This window comes from Rutidosis leptorrhynchoides, chromosome 7, assembly GCF_046630445.1.
Source record: "Rutidosis leptorrhynchoides isolate AG116_Rl617_1_P2 chromosome 7, CSIRO_AGI_Rlap_v1, whole genome shotgun sequence".
Lineage (NCBI taxonomy): Eukaryota > Viridiplantae > Streptophyta > Magnoliopsida > Asterales > Asteraceae > Rutidosis > Rutidosis leptorrhynchoides.
In genome coordinates, this window is record NC_092339.1 from 25,537,898 (window position 1) to 25,554,982 (window position 17,085).

Consider the following 17,085-nt stretch of genomic DNA (forward strand, 5'->3'; position numbering starts at 1 on the left):
GTGAGTTTCCTAACAACTTCGTGGAAGCTTCGTGTGAGTTTCCTGGAATCTTCCCTCTAATTGTTTAAAGTTCTCCATATCTCCGACATGATCTGCGTCCTACGTAAGGTATTTATTCTTGATCTTGTTTCGGGTAAAGTCATTGCATATCTTGATATGATCTTATATGTTATAAAAAGGTATTGCATATCTTGATCTTGTACAAGATAAAGCTCTGCAAATGTTTGCTTTAAGCATTGCTTCCTTTTCTTTATGAAATGTACTTTAGTTTATACTTTATACATATATACATATATACATATACAACATCTATTGAATTGAATTACAATGCATTGAATACAGCTGCTGCCCCCTAACAACCTTTTCCTGAAATTGATAACTTTTTTGGTGATGCACACGTTTTTATCAGGTGTGTGTTAGTAGTACTTTTTTAAGACATCCCAAAATGAGGTGCTTATTTTTTAAATATAAGTTGTATTGTATTTAATGAATAGTAAATCTATAGTATACTCCAAATGCATAAGTATTTGAATGCCTTTTACATAATGACAGAAAAGGATGTGCAAACAAATTAATATTTCAATGTAGTATACATAAAGTATTTCTTCTAACAGTAATACCCAAAACACACATGTCAAAGATAAATAATTTATCTACAAAGTATGTGTACCTATTTGACTATCTGTACTACATAAAGTAAAGCAAAGTATAAAAACGTATCAAAGTTAAATTGAAGGCACCCTCATTGTATTTATTCCATGTAAGTACCATTTATTTGTAAGTAGATTAATATTTGTACCATTAATAACAAAAATAAACACGTAGAGTTAACAATTTTTAGAGATCGTTGAATCTTCTCAATTACGAAGTAGTAGCCTCTAATACATTTGTAACGCAAATAGATGTTTCCAATTCTAATTCTAATCTACTTTAATATAAAATTATTGTTATTTGCCAAAAAAATAAAGGAATTTTCTAACGTCAATCTTTACGGCCGTCGCTAACATACATTAATATGTTGTACGTAACGGTTATTGTTGACTTTTTAATGGCGGTTATTGAGATGTTCAAGCCTTTTTTTTTTTTTGCATGTTAACGACAACTTTAAGGGCAGTCGTTAGAAAAATTCAAAATTAAATATCAAAAATAAACACGTAGGGTAAATAATTATTTTGAGACCGTTCATGATTAGTTTCTTACTTTTTTTTTTTTTTTTTGGCAAAAGAACGAAAACTTATATTATAACAAAACTTATCTCTAAAAGAGACAAGAAAACATGGAAACAAAAGGGCACCCGCGAGGCTCGTACATAGTAAACGAGATCTAACATCAAAAACCTACCGCTAACCAAACCCGAGCTTCGCCGTAAAAAACCTAACAAACACCTAAACAATCAACCAAAGTAACGAACCAACACCAACACAAAACACAACAAAGCAAAAACAATCAAGTACTAAGTAGATAATGTAAGAGTTTTGTATGTTGCAGACATCATCTATTTAAGCTCTAAAATCAATATTAGTCAAGATGAATACAAGAAATAAATAAAGTTAAACCTCAAAAATGCTAAAAATGTGTAAACAGTATGTTACCATTTACTGAGTTAAAATAAGGTTAGGAAATCAGGATAATATAATGTGACAGTGGTGGGTTTGTGGAACTGCAAAATTTCATTAAGATTCCTGGCATGTTTTTTGTCTCATATATCCTCTCCCATTTTTTTGTCTTAAAAAACGGTGCCTGTTGCAGGAGGAATCTATTCTACTATTGGTCCATATGTAATATTAAACCACTCTTAATTCATTGTTTTTTGTGCATCACATAGATATTGCTCATTTGTTTATAACTATATTAGCTTATTATATACCTATATTAAAAGGTATAGGAAAACGAATAGTACTATTCTCTTTTTTAATTTCCACAAAGTTAACTCTGTAACTTTTAATAAAATACAAATCGAACACCCATTTTATACGTATATTTTTCCCAATTTTTACAAGCTTAACTCCCTAACTTTTATTAAAATACAAATCGAACCCCCACTTTACTAACTTTTTTTTACTAATATTCAATTTTCACAAACTTAACTCCCTAACTTTTATTAAAATACAAATCGAACCCCCACTTTATACGTAATTTTTTTTCAAATTTCACAAACTTAACCCACTAACTTTTATTAAAATACAAATCGAACCCCACTTTACTAACTTTTTTTTTTAAAAATAAAACCCGAACGCTAAAAGAAGCAACTTTCACAAAGGGAACAACCCTTCAATGTTATGTCGAAATTTTTTTTTTTTTACAAAATAGATCAAGACTTTTTTTTTTAACTCGCATTCAAAACGGAGCCCCCGGCGCGAAGCGAGTGCTCCACAACTAGTTAGATCTACTAAATGTTTTGTACACATTAAGTATATCTACTTCTACTTTAGGATTTTAAAATTGAGTAGTTGTTATCCTTCTGATGAACAGCGAAGGTTAGTTGTATAACTTGATTTATAGGGAAAATTTTGAAACTATTTAGGTTGATCTATTTTTCAAGTAGATATTTAAGATTATCATTGTTGTAAAAGTTGGGCGACTAGTCGGATTTGGGGACTAGGCCCCACTCGGCCAAAGTCGTCGGTCAACACCAATCAAAGTCGGTCAATAAGTCAATATCGGTTAAAAGTCAAATTTAGTCCGTAAAATTAGGATTTATTCAGTCAAAATTGGTCAAATTTAGAGTTGGTCAACAATTGACTAGTCCCTCCAAGTTCCCGATCGAGTGTTGACTAACGACTTTTACAACCTCAAAGATTATAAACTTATATGTAATGATATAAACGAGTCAGGAAGTCCACGTGTTGCGGCAGGGGTAATAATTTTTTTTAAATAAAAAGTTTGAGAGAAATGACAAAATAGCTGACGTTAGCACCTAGCTATTGTTCATTTCACTCCATGTTTTAGTATATTCATTTCATTTTATGTTTTAGTATAGAGGTTAAATTAATGGTAGTTTAATGTAGAGTGGTGCTTGTAACTCGTCCCAAGTTGCCCACTATGCTTGTTGTCTTTTGTTTTGATACCTTCAAATCCCTTAATGTCACGCACATTGTTTAATATTTTCAAAGTCTTGGTTACCAACCCTGTCAGTGAATGTTGACAGATCAGGGTGAGAGAAACTAATGGAGTAATAATTAATTAATTAATGCAAATCATTTGTTGGTCAAGTAAACTGTAGTGTTACACCATTTTGAAGTTATGGGAGGGTGATTTATACTGTAGTATTTTAAATCAGTTAAGTTGATTCATACATTATAAAATCAGTTGAAGGGATTTAAAACCGAAACTAACACTTTATGGGTCACCGTAATTCGTAGCATTTATGGTTCTAATGGTGGTCTTGTGCTTGGAAACAGGCTTGTCCGGAAACCAAACGCTAGCCTTTGGAATTCTATTTGTGTTGCAGGAAAAAATGTGGACGGGTTAGGGATTTCTTTCTCTAAGTCGTTCATACGCTTGATCGGGGACGGGAACAACACCTCTTTTTGGAATGACATTTGGGTGGGGAACGCAAGCTTCAAAGACAGATTCAAAAGATTATACAGGCTCGAGATTGACAAAGATATCAACATCAGTAACAAAATCGAAGAATTTAAGGGAGATAGGCTCGGCAATTGGGCCTATCCACCTATGGGCCGAACGGATAGTGAACTAATTGAGTTGAGAGATACTGTTCAGAACTTGCAGCTGATCGAAGATAAAAAAGACTGTTGGAACTGGAATCTCAATTCGAAGGGTACATATACGGTCAAGGACTGTTCGGTTCTAGTGGATAAAGTCATCCTACCACGTGCGGTTAATTCAATTGAGTCGTTGCGAAATGGTTTGGTTCCAAAAAAAGTAGAGGTGTTTATTTGGCGGGCGAGATTAGGTCGTCTACCGGTAAGGTTCGAGTTAGATAAACGGGGCATCGATTTGAACAGCGTGAGATGTCCGATTTGTGATGGTGACATTGAGACGGTGTAGCATATACTTTTTTCTTGTCAAATGGCAAAAGACATATGGGCTAAAGTCCTTATGTGATGACCCGGAAATTTCTGACCAAATTTAAATTTAATCTTTGTATGATTAACATTTCCGACACGATAAGCAAAGTCTGTAAAACTGAATCTCAAAATTTTTGAACTACTTTTATATATTTAAATACCCTTCGGTTGTTTTTGACGATTCGCGAACAATTATATGTAAATAGATACATATATATTATAACTTGAAAAGGTAACAATGTATTAATTATTTGATACCATACATTAAACTTATTGGTTTAAATATCTATTTGAATATATATGATAAGTTGAAATATTTATTATTAAAATTTATTTATAAATAACTTCCAATGTGTATTTAAAAATTGATTTATGTATATTAAAAAGATATATACATATATATAATTTCAAGTTATTTAGTAAACGATAGTAACATTCGTTTATTGATTCGATTGATATTTAGATAAGTTAACTAAAGCGTTTAAGATGAACCAGTAAAACACTAATTTGCTACAGTATTTTCAAATTGCTACAGTACTCAAAATGCTACAGTGTTTCCGAAAATCACTATTTGCTACAATGAAATTGCTACAGTAAAAATTGACTTTGCTACAGTGAATTGCTACAGTAACTTTGCAACAGTGGTATAGTTTATGGATGATTTAAGACTATATTTTGACAAAGGTAAGAGTCACGAAACGAAAAGAACTAGTTTTCTCAGCGTACGAAAGGGCGTTCGAAAAACCGGAACCGGGACATAAGTCGAGTGACGACGTACGACTTTTCGGGACAAAAATTACAAATCAACTATGCACATGAATTTAATATAATATATAATTAATTATATAAATTATAAATTATATATATTATATTTATATTAAAATATGTCGACAAGCAAGAAAACAAAAGGATTGTGTGCTGGACAGCCGGCCCATGCGATCGCATGAGATATAGCCTTCCCAGCCATGCGATCGCATGGCCACCAGGGACAGGCCACAACTATAAATACCCGATCATTTATGTTTCTGATCTCATTTTTAATTACTCCGTAGATATTTATTTATTATTATTATTATATTATTATTATTATTATTATTATTATTATTATTAAGATTAATATTATTATTATTAATCTTATTATAATATTATTATTAGTAGTATATATACATAAAATACTACGACGAGGTTATGAGCGTGTCACCTTCAAAATAGTTTTATGGTCTGGATAAAGCTAAGGAAATTATGGGTTATTGCCAAGGAGGTTATGGGTAATATTCATGGGTATTATTTGCAAGTCAAACCTAGTGTTATCATCTCCGTTACGTCTACGTACTTTTCCACAATATTGAATCTCAATATTGATATGTTGAGATTTACGGTTATTTGGTAATCCGTGTTTCGATCACATTTTGGTGAACGACTTTATATGCTGCTAAGGTGAGTTTCATAAGATCCCTTTTACTCTCTACATTTTTGGGCTGAGAATACATGCAAATGCTTTATTAACCGATATACAATATTTATATGTGTGAGTTCATTTGCTCCCTTTTTAATTGCTTTTGCAATCTATATTTTTGGGCTGAGAATACATGCAATATATTTTAAACACAATGGATACAAGTACATACTTAATTCTACACTGAGTTTGAACCGAAAATCCCTTAGCTTTGGTAACTAGTAACTGCCGGTTATAAGAACTGGTGGGCGCGAATAGTGGTATATGGATCCATAGGGCTTGATATCCCCGTCCGAGCTAGAGCACTAGCCTTTTAACGGACGTATGCTATTTGAGAAGCGTACACGTTGGTTTGCGTGTATTTTTAAGATGATTATACAAAGGGTACAAATTATATATACGTTAAGTTTAGTTACCAGGGTGCTCAATTTCGTAGAATATTTTGATAAACGTTTCTGGATGAAACAACTGAAATCTTGTGATCCACCTTTATGTACAGATTATGCAAAACATTAAAACTATGAACTCACCAACCTTTGTGTTGACACTTGTTAGCATGTTTATTCTCAGGTTTCCTAGAAGTCTTCCGCTGTTGCTTATATGTTAGACAAGCTATGTGCATGGAGTCTTACATGACATACTTTTCAAGGAAACGTTGCATTCACCAAATTATCACCATGTATCTTATTTTGACTGCATTGTTAACGGAAGTACTATTGTAAACTATTATTTACGGTGATTGTCTATATGTAGAAATCATCAGATGTCGAAAACCTTTGATTTAAATATTCATTTATGGTGTGCCTTTTCAAAAGAATGCAATGTTTACAAAACGTATCATATAGATGTCAAATACCTCGCAATGAAATCAATGAATGACGTATTGTCCATATGGATTTGGAGCAATCGTCACACCTTAAATGGTGGGGGTATAATTCGGCTTTATTCGGGTATGAGGATATTTTTAATGGTACCTTCGGCTACGTAGCACATGATCACAAAAGGAACCAATGGCAAGCTGTTTGTTGGGTGGTTTGCTACATTCTATGGAAGAATAGAAATGCAAAGGTATTCAGGAATAAGCTCGAGACGGTACCATCTTTATTTAACGAGGTTCAAGTTCTTTCATACTATTAGATTTCACGACGTTGCAAGGGTCATATTATGGATTGGCTTCAATGGTTCTCACACCCTTAGTTTTTTTTTTCTCCTTTTGTTAGTTGCAATCTTTGCAATTAGCTTATGGCAGTGTAATTTGTTTTCTCTATTTCTTTCGTGATGTATCGTGTTGTTAAGGTTGCCCAGTCAACCATGTACTATTCGTGATTGTTTATATAAGTTCTTCTTGCTTTAAAAAAAAAAAATTCAGTTCAAGGGATTGTTTAAGTACCATAGGTGTTACATGTAGGAAAAGTAAGAAAAAAGACAATTAGGAAACTACAAATGAGAAGAAACACTGAAATATATTTTTGCTTAATATTTGATCAGATATGCAAAATATTTGACAGCTAAATTGTACTGTAGTTATACTAGACACTTGGCATTTTCTATCTTGGTTTAGAGTTAAATGTCATGTAGTATTATTTGATAAATAAAATAATATGGTCAAAAAGTAATGTATAATTTACTAGACCTTATTAATTATCTTTATGGTCCTTGCTAGAAATTAAAAGCATGGTCCTATGGAGGTGTCTTTTTCATCATTCCTGTAAAAGAACACTTAAAAGGAAAAAAGAGAAAGAAAATGTATCCAACCTAATGCCCATATTGTACCATTAGAACAAAGATAACGGTGACGCCTACGTAGAGTGAAAAAGGGGTACTTTTTAGGTATGACGCTGACATAGTCATGATGGGGGAATGAAGGAGTTGTAATGGGGGGCTTTTGTAAGGGCGTTTGTGGGTGGTATGTCAAAATATAATTGGAGGTTGGGTTAAAAAGTGGTGAAAAAAGTAGAAAAGAATTAAAATAAAAATAAAAAAATTACAAACGCACATTTTCATGGCCGTGCTTTCTTGACAAACGCCCCAACACAAACGCCCCATTCCGAGCGTTTGTGGGGCGTTTCTCACGACACATCATGGGCATTAGGGGGAAAAACGCTGCATTATTCATGGTCTTAGTAAGTTTCACTCTCACTTATTCGAATCGGTCAATACTTTTCCTAAGATACCAAAACATACTTGGTTTATTTGGAAAATTGTACATATAAATAATACTAAAAAATTATTGTACTTCACCTAGTCCACCCATTGCTTGCAAGAGAAAAAGGTAAAAAAGTGAAAAATTCAAAATTAAGTTTATAAAAAAATTACAAAATATTGAGTAATATATAATTTTATGGGATCCCACTCTTCTACATAAATCTAACCACCATCCACACCAAATGCCTATCTTCTACAAACACATGCATAGACAAATCAAGATGGACAAAATAGTCAAACTCAACATTTGCTTCTTCTTGTTCTTATTACTATCTTCCTTAACTGTAAGTTCTTTAATTTGGCTTCTTGTTCATCTTCTATACTTGTCTTTTTTCCTAACTTGTTCTTATGTAATTTGTTAACACATTAATTATTAATTATAAATTATATGCATGCAGGCTTCCAGACGTATCCCTATTCCTCCTCGTGGATCAAGTAAACATGATTTATTAGTACCTAAATCAAACCCATTTTCACCTAAATCTTCATTAATCCGTTATTGGAACAACCAAATCACAAACAAACTTCCTATTCCTTCATTTCTTATTTCAAAAGCATCTCCACTTCAACCCATTGAATTTTCTTTATTTACCAAATTAGCCTCCAACCATACACTTTCATCACATCTTTCGTCCTTTTGTTCTTCAGCTAATTTGTTTTGCTTCACTGAATCCAAATCTACAAGCTCTACTCATCTTAATGACTCGAACTTCGCCGTTTACGACGCTAAACGTTTCTCGAACTACGGCGCGAGCCGCGTTGGCGGTTTCGACACGTTCAAAAACTACTCAGAAAACACAAATTTTGCATCTACTGGTTTCTCTAAATACAGTGGTGCATCAACTGGCCATAATGAAGGGTTCAGTGCTTATGCAACTGATGGCAATGTGGCTAACTCTAACTTCACCAGTTATGCAACTGATGCAACTGGTGGGACCGGTGAGTTCAATTCCTACATGCCACGTGTCAATGTTCCAGATCTTCAGTTTGCGTCGTACTCTGCGAATGGGAACAACCACCCAATGTCGTTTAATAGCTATGTCGATGATACGAATTCAGGTAACCAACAGTTTTCGAACTATGCTAAGAATGGGAATGGTGTTCCTGTTGGGTTCACGAGTTATGGTGACACGTCGAATGTGATCGGGTCGAGTTTTTCGCACTATGGTGAGTTGGCAAACGGTGCGAATGATACTTTTAAGGCGTATACATCCAATGCTAATAACCCGAGAAATGATTTTAAGGCTTATGGTGGTAGTGGTGGAAATGCCGGGTCGGATACTTTTACGGGTTATCGTGACGGGGCGAACTCGGGTACCGACACATTCACGTCGTATGGTAGGAAATCGAATTCGGGCAAGACAAACTTTGTCAACTATGGAAAGTCTTTTAACCCGGGATCCGATTCGTTTAGAGAATACGGTAAAGGATCCACGGGTCAAAGCACCAGTTTCAGTATCTACGCTTTGAATGCCACGTTCAAAGAGTATACTAAAACCGGTGTCAAGTTTGGTGAATATACAAAACCCGGTATCAAAGACGGGTCGAAGAAGGTCAGTGGCAGTTTGGTAAATAAATGGACCGGACCGGCCAAATTCTTTAGGGAGAAAATGCTAAAGAAAGGGACCGTTATGGTGATGCCCGACATCGTGGATAAGATGCCTAAACGTTCGTTTTTGCCCCGATCCATTACTTCAAGATTACCGTTTGCAAGTAACAAACTATCCGACATTAAGGATGTCTTTCAGGCTCGGGACAACTCTACTTTGGAGCATGTGTTAACTAACACGCTCTCAGAGTGTGAGCGGGCCCCGAGTCCGGGTGAGACCAAACAATGTGTGGGCTCAATCGAGGATATGATCGACTTTGCGGCTTCTGTTTTGGGTCATGATTTGATAGCTCGGACCACGGAGAATGTGGAAGGGTCAAAGAAGGAGGTGATGATTGGAGAAGTCAAACGGGTCAACGGTGGGAAACTTACGAAGTCGGTGTCGTGTCATCAAAGCTTGTACCCATACCTAGTGTATTACTGCCACTCTGTCCCGAAAGTGAGAGTCTACGTGGCGGATATACTTGACGTGGATAGTAAGGCAAAGATAAACACTGGTGTTGCTATATGTCATATTGACACGTCAGCGTGGAGCCCGGGTCATGGAGCATTTGTTGCACTTGGACCGGGTCCAGGTCTCATTGAAGTTTGTCATTGGATATTTGAGAATGATATGACCTGGACCACTGCGGATTGAAGATGGAAATGTTTGTGGTAATTTTTACATTCATAAATTCATTTCAGTGTTGTTTTGATGAGAACCTAGAACTTCGTTGTTGTCTAAATTTATTATTAGTGTTCCTTTTTTTTTAAGGTTTCGTAATTTACATGTTACAATTGTACGGTAACTATAACATAAAATCAATGACAAGATTATGAAATGAATGTTAACGAATTCTAATGTTTGGCACAAAAAATGTTTATTGATGAACTGTTTCAACTATTAATGACTCGTATTTTTCGGGTAGCCTGATTGATGAAGTCTTTCAACTTTAATTATACAAACTAGTGAAATGACCCGTGGAAGTACATATTTTTTTAAACGAAACAGTTTAATAATATGTTTTAGGTATTAAGTGAACGTAAATGCTAAAGTTATTTAGTTTAATAACTCGTTGAACCACAAAGTTTGACTAAGAAATTCGTCAGCTGAACATTTCATCAAACACCTAAAATGCATATTAAACAATCCACATCCAATCATAAGAGATAATATTTGTTGTCATTTTATTTTAAAAGTGTAAATTAAAATATAAATTTAGAATTGGTTTCCTTCTGTCTAGTTTTTATACCTTCTCGTACTTAATTCAAAATAATTAATTAAAATAATTTAAAATTATTTAATTTTAATAATTAAAATAATTATTAACAAGGTTTAATAATAATTCATTAATTAATAAGATTTGATTTTATTTCAAAATTATTTAGATTAATGACATTACTTACCATGCTTAAATTTTTTTTCTTTTTTTTTTTGTATTTTTTCTTAACAAAGGAATTAGGCTAATAATGAAAGTTGATAATATTATGAATGCAGATTTAATAATGTTGTACTGATATCTTGAAATATATGTCTGTACGTGCATCAGCGCATGCTTGACGTCATGAGCACATTCGACCAAAGTTTTTTTTTTTTTGAAAGGCAAGCCCCCCAAAACTTGGGTCCCTTTGGAACTTTTCCAAGCATCCTACCACCAAGCCAACCCATTGGGGTGCACATTCGACCAAAGTTGATGTGATGAGGGTGAAGGGAAAGAAGGATACATTTGCAGAAGCACATTTAAGCAATTCATGATTTATACTTGTCCTTTTGTGTTCACGCATGCTTTCCTTATCAAATCAACTTATTTTTTACAATTTTTGAATATTATTAAAAAAAGCTTTCAAGAAAGGAACACAAAGTTACAATGGAAAACAATTCCAATTGTTTCAAGAAAAGAATGTGATCTAATAAGTCTTTCTGCTTCAAGCAATTAGATTTAAAAACCACAATGTTCCGGAACTGCCAAATTATGAATTTTTTTTTAAAATAGTAATATTTTTTAATATGTTTACAAAACTATAAATTTTGAAAAAAACTTTATAAAACTAGTAAAACCGGAGTTTCAAACTCCGGTTTGACCAAATCGGTGTTCCAAAGTCCGGTTTCTATCTACTTTGTCCACATGGCAGAGTGACATGGCAAACCTGACTTTGAAACACCGGTTTGGCACGTGGCCTTTTTTTTTTTTTTTTTTTTTTTTTTAAGGAATTTTGGGATGAGCTCATTTATTTTTTTAGAAAAAAGTTTTAATTATTTTTGCTATATTTAAGGGATGAATATCAATTATTAATAAGCTAATTTGAAACTTCTTTTAATGTAGTTTGAGAAGTGAAAGTTCAGATAGTTATTACTCCGTAATTAATAAGCTAATTCTTTTAACTTTAAGGGATGAATATCAATTATTAACAATTACATTAAAAAAAATTCTAAAAAAATAAACGAGCTCATCTCAGAATCCTTAAAAAAAAAAAAAAATGCCACGTGGCAAACCGGTGTTTCAAAGTACGGTTTGCCATGTCACACTGCCATGTGGACAAAGTAGATAGAAACCGGACTTTGGAACACCGGTTTGGCCCAAACCGGAGTTTGAAACTCCGGTTTTACTAGTTTTGTAAAGATTTTTTTCAAATTTCTAGTTTTGTAAACATAATAGAAAATATTACTATTTCAAAAAAAAATTCCCAAATTATCCGAAGGGAAGCCAAACTTTTAGCTTCATTTTTCTATTAATATTTTAACTGCAATATTGATATATAGATATATTTATACAAATTCAAGATAATTAATCACTTCACTTGTATATAGTGCTTACAAATCTATATATACTGGTTTTGAATTTATGTACCGAAGTTTGCTTGCGTTTTATGTACCAAAATTTGTTCGCATTTTATGTACCAAAATGCCTATCATGATTTCGCCTTCAACAATATAAGGTACGTGCAGGTCCACTGTACTTTTGAAAGTGAACAACCGTCCTTTAGGGACCCTTATCAAGAACACAACTCCAACCACCTTCAAGTACGTTTGGATATATATCTTCATTATATAAACCTAATATATTATACTCCGTATATTATTATTCATCAATCCTCTTAATGTGATATTAGAAATGGCCAAATCTAAGCTTACACATTATACTTTGTATCAATCTTCATATATCATTTTCGAGATAGCCTGGTGATTATGTCCTTATATCCTTACACTAGTTCTCATTTTCAAACCTTTTTTTTTTTTTTTTTTTTTTTTTTTTTTTTTTGTGACTCAGGAACCCCCTACGAATGAATCCTTTGGACTCCCCCGCAGAGGGTAAACCTGGGGGAACGGGCCCGCTGAGCGCCAGACCCGCTACCGGGTGAATTGCCTGTGAAGGCACCCCTCATGGTCAACCTCCCTTTTTGAACGAACTAGGCGGAACTCAGATTCGAACCTGGGTGGGCTGCCAGCTAGGGCAACTCAGTGGCCATCATCATACAATTGGATTAATAGCGGAATCAAATCGTTGGTCAAACAAGAAACACAATTGAAGATAAATAAGAACTAGGATTATATTGTATTCCTTCTAATCTTCTTAGGTTCTTGCTAAGTTTTTCTTTAATATAATTTTGCCGTTCCAAAAAAAAAGGATTATATTTGTTTGTAACTTATTTTATTAATTCATTCAAAATAATAAAGGTTAAAAACCAAACATATACAGCTTGCCAAGAGCCTTTGCGGCTGTGATAACTCTCCAATTATTTTAAAAACTCAAAACTAACTTCAAACAATAGCAAATATACGGTTTAAATACTAGCTAAAAGGATAAGTCCAAAACCAATTAAAATAACAAAACTAATTATGAAAGGATTCAAACTCTCTGCTTTTCCTTGCTAAATAGTTCAGTTATTATCCTATCCCTACTCGATCTCCATATGGCCCAATATACTCTTGTAGCCCAACTAACGAGAGCCCAACATGCACAGATCGTGCATCATAGATGACCATGGAAAAAAGTGAAAACAGTCACAAGATCTCTTCTCCATTCTCATTCGATCAGGGCAGGGGAGTGAGTCAAAATAGAAAAACGTACATCTTGATAAAAAAATACTTGCTTTCTCTCGAGTAGTCTGGACAGAAAAACTTTACTTGTGTACCCATTTCATACTTTATTTGTTTACCCATTTCATATATCTTTTTCAAACACCTAACAATGGCTTAATCATGATAAATGAGTTTTTGTCTTTTGATGAGTATTTTATAACTAAAAATATAGCCATATAGGTAGAGGATGCCAAATAAAATGTCGTCTTATCATACACACTATGGTCGCACTCATATAATCAGATTTAGATCTTGAATCAAAATAATAAGGGATATCCAATGAAGTAGGCAAGAAGTCACCATCCAATCTCAAGACTATATACCTATCCATCAAACTTCTTTAGTTGAGTACACTTCACTCTCTATATCATGTTCTTCCAAAAGGCCAACTAATCACTTTAAATTACAATTACTTCCAATCACCATATTATCTATGAAAATGACCTAATGAAGTTGCTTTACTCATACGCAGTTTCTGAATAACATCAAACAGATAGTAGTAATAAATATTAGAGGTAAAGCTGGTAATTTGTAAAACAATACTCCTATCATTGAAGTGTTGTTCTTGGTATTCATATGTCAGTATCAGCATCAACTAATGATGTTGTCATATACAATCATTTTTCATAGATTACAAAAATCATAACAAAGCAATATATCAAATTTGTTTTGCCCACCAAACTTCCCTTACCCTTCTTCAAAACTACATTCATACATATCTCCACTGTTCAATTAATCTTTTTTAATGAAAAGGGAGCCAAGATCAACCATGGTGCTAGAAATTGTAACTTCCATGGCATTATTGTTTGTGGGTCTTGCTGTATTGATCATGATTCATATATGTGTAGCTGGAAGGACATTCGTGATGACACGAGAAAGTATCGAGAGTAGTACTGTGGTGCAAAGGAGTAGCACGATGTCAGATGATGACATAAAGAGGCTGTCATGGTATGACTACAAATTGGATCAAGAAGATCATGATGATGATGATGATGATGATCCAGAAGAGATGAAAAGAGACAAGTGCGCAGTGTGTTTGGAGGGATTTAAGTGTGGAGATAAGTGCAGATTGTTGCCTAATTGTAGGCATAGTTTTCATGTTAATTGTATTGATTCATGGCTTCTCAAAAATGCTGTCTGTCCAGTTTGTAGAACTTGTGTTGATTTGGGGAGTACTGAATCGGGTAGTAGATCATTGAATGATGTTTCTTTAGAGTTGACTTAAAATATGAAAGGGTCAAACGATGATAAGTGTTCAGAAGGACGAAAGTGCAGTTTTTAAAACAACAAAGAAATAACAGAGGTGAGTTAGGTTTTGGGGCATGGGGATTTTCTTGATTTTTAACTTTGTGATAACTTTTATCATGACTTAAGGATAAGATAGTGTAATTACTTATGCTACGAGATTCATACTATGCAACAAAGTATTTGGGGTTACACTGTGTGTAATCAGCTTTCAATCTATTGCTATTGTATGTAAATCGGTGATATGACAACTTGTAATGATGCCACGTGTGACCTCATACAGCTGACACACAAGGAAGAGTATCATAGATTACATACAATAGCAACAAATATTTAGTTCACGACACATAACGGAAGGCCTACTAGTTTGATGCACACTATGAATGTCATAGCATAAATAACTACATTTGCGAGCACTTAAGCATTTTAAAACTGAGTTCTGTCCTAGGACTAGATCTTATTCTATATAATGACTATAGGTTATCAAACATAAAATTAAATTGAAAATAATCTTCGAATATATGATTTGAAACAGAGTCATTCGTAAGTTTGACAAAGAGTATTTATTGACTTAGACGACCCACTATGGGCGTAGGATTTCCGCGTCAAAATGATGTGTGCTGCTTTTGACGAACTTAACGGCTGTTATGGGGCATGACTTTTGACGGATATGGGGCGTCAGTCAAGGTTTTGACGGGCAAACACTAAATTTGACTCCCAATCAATTTTAGACACCTATTATTTATAATAGTAATTACTTTTTTTACACTCAACTCTCAATCATATTTTTCCAAATCACTCAAAACATTCCCACAAAAATTTGACACTCAAATTTGACATTGTCACATCACAATCAAAAACCCCAAAACACCAAATTTGCCTCCACATCACAGTCACGTTAACAGGTGGTTTTACAAGCAGTTTTTTCTGATATGAAAACAATACTAGAGTTGTTGATTTCACTTACTTTCTATCAGTGCTGCTTTTGAGTCGTCTCCTCAGCTGCAAAGAGAAATAATAGTTCAAATGAACGTCATCCCAACCTTCTTCCCACTGTGGGGTTACTTCCCGCCCTTCCCTTCTTCCTTGACATCACACTATACCAAAAAAATAATATCATAATCATATGTTAAGCAATAAAAGATGGAATGATTTAGAATTAGCCTCTTGATGCAATCAGAAAAAGAAAAGCAACAACGATTAAATGCACAGTAGTCAAGGTACGATAGAAGCAGGTCAGATGAATCCAAAATGCCGTAACCATTAGACACCATTTCATACTACCTAATAATAACACATACCAAACGATTACTAGCAACTAAAAGTTTTCATTAAGTATGAAATGATAGTTGGAAGATTAACACAAACAGCATAAATTTTCATAATCCTCAGTTCATCCAACTCATAAGATCAGTTAAGCTTGATATCATCATTAACACCTTCACGAATCATGCTAGGGGCTGGAAAGTCAACTAATAGAATCTAAACTACTACCGATTCTTAATATATATCATCATTTTTCAAAACTAGGTACCACCAATAGTCCATCGTTATTCATTAACAATTTTAACCTAAAATAATTTACAACGATATATGACATCTAAAATTTGCAATTGAACTTCAAGGACTATGAACTAACTATATGAATACCACCTTGATCAATTTCAAATTCATCATCTTCGAACAGATCAACCTTGGCTTCTTCAGTAACTGCTTTCGGTTACTCAGTTGTTGCCATTAGTTAGAAACAAACACCTGCTGGTTAAAATCCTAATTTTAAACACTGATTCGTATTTTACACTAAATATGCAAACATTTAACAACTGTAATAATTATAATTAAATAAATATTGCATAAATTGAAAGATCAGTCTCACAATGATTTGTAGGAACCGCAGTTGATTCAATTGAAGACTCGCGAAAAATGCTGATGAATCCTCAGATGCCGCTTAAGTTTCCTCATCTTTGATCAAATGACCGATAAGACCCCAAACTTTGTTATGTGTTGCATAATATTCCAATTATGTTATCATCCATCGTACGCGAACCCAATGGCGACTCCGCTTAGAGTCAAGTGGGGTCAAAGGACTCCATTAAATAAATTTTTTTATATATAAAATACTATTAAAATTGTATAGGATACCACTAAATTTATAGATTGGACCCCGTATATTTTAAGAATTAGTGATTTGTATGGAAGTAAATGGCCATTTTTTATGAAATTTTTTTTTAAAAAGTACCACTCAAATTGGATAGGACCCCATTGAATTTACATCCTAGAATCGCCACTGCGCGAACCTGGATAATATTTCATAAATAAATATAAATTAAAAGCGATCCAGTAGATAAACCCAGAGTTTTTTTGTTTTGTATATGTTTGAGAATCGAAAGATATCAAAAATGAAAGTTTTTTATGATGAAAATAAATGTTTTCTCGACAACATTTTTGTAGGAATGAGACATTATCTGGAAGAATCAAA

General features: G+C 33.7%; 2 protein-coding genes and 1 long non-coding RNA gene across 3 annotated transcripts; 2 read left to right on the forward strand and 1 right to left on the reverse strand.

Moving 5' to 3' along the window:
* Window positions 1–3,082: 3,082 nt before the first annotated feature.
* On the forward strand, window positions 3,083–4,011 carry LOC139859043 (uncharacterized). The gene is made up of 2 exons (XM_071847861.1): window positions 3,083–3,130; window positions 3,310–4,011. The coding sequence occupies exons 1-2, from the start codon at window positions 3,083–3,085 to the stop codon at window positions 4,009–4,011; spliced, it is 750 nt and encodes a 249-aa protein (XP_071703962.1).
* A 3,884-nt stretch (window positions 4,012–7,895) lies between these two features.
* LOC139859044 (polygalacturonase 1 beta-like protein 1) lies at window positions 7,896–10,090 on the forward strand. Its single transcript, XM_071847862.1, has 2 exons — window positions 7,896–7,976; window positions 8,091–10,090. The coding sequence occupies exons 1-2, from the start codon at window positions 7,896–7,898 to the stop codon at window positions 9,936–9,938; spliced, it is 1,929 nt and encodes a 642-aa protein (XP_071703963.1). The 3' UTR covers window positions 9,939–10,090.
* Window positions 10,091–13,886: 3,796 nt separating this feature from the next.
* Window positions 13,887–16,508, reverse strand: LOC139857196 (uncharacterized). Its single transcript, XR_011762385.1, has 2 exons — window positions 16,260–16,508; window positions 13,887–15,703 (listed from the first exon to the last, which is right to left on the reverse strand). It is a non-coding gene; the product is annotated as an uncharacterized lncRNA (long non-coding RNA).
* Between the last annotated feature and the right edge of the window lie 577 nt (window positions 16,509–17,085).

Coding starts and splice junctions, on each gene's coding strand:
- LOC139859043 (XM_071847861.1), top strand. CDS start 3,083: ATGTCACGCACATTGTTTAATATTTTCAAAGTCTTGGTTACCAACCCT. Junction 3,131..3,309: donor AAGTCTTGGTTACCAACCCT/GTCAGTGAATGT, acceptor TTATAAAATCAG/TTGAAGGGATTTAAAACCGA.
- LOC139859044 (XM_071847862.1), top strand. CDS start 7,896: ATGCATAGACAAATCAAGATGGACAAAATAGTCAAACTCAACATTTGC. Junction 7,977..8,090: donor TATTACTATCTTCCTTAACT/GTAAGTTCTTTA, acceptor ATATGCATGCAG/GCTTCCAGACGTATCCCTAT.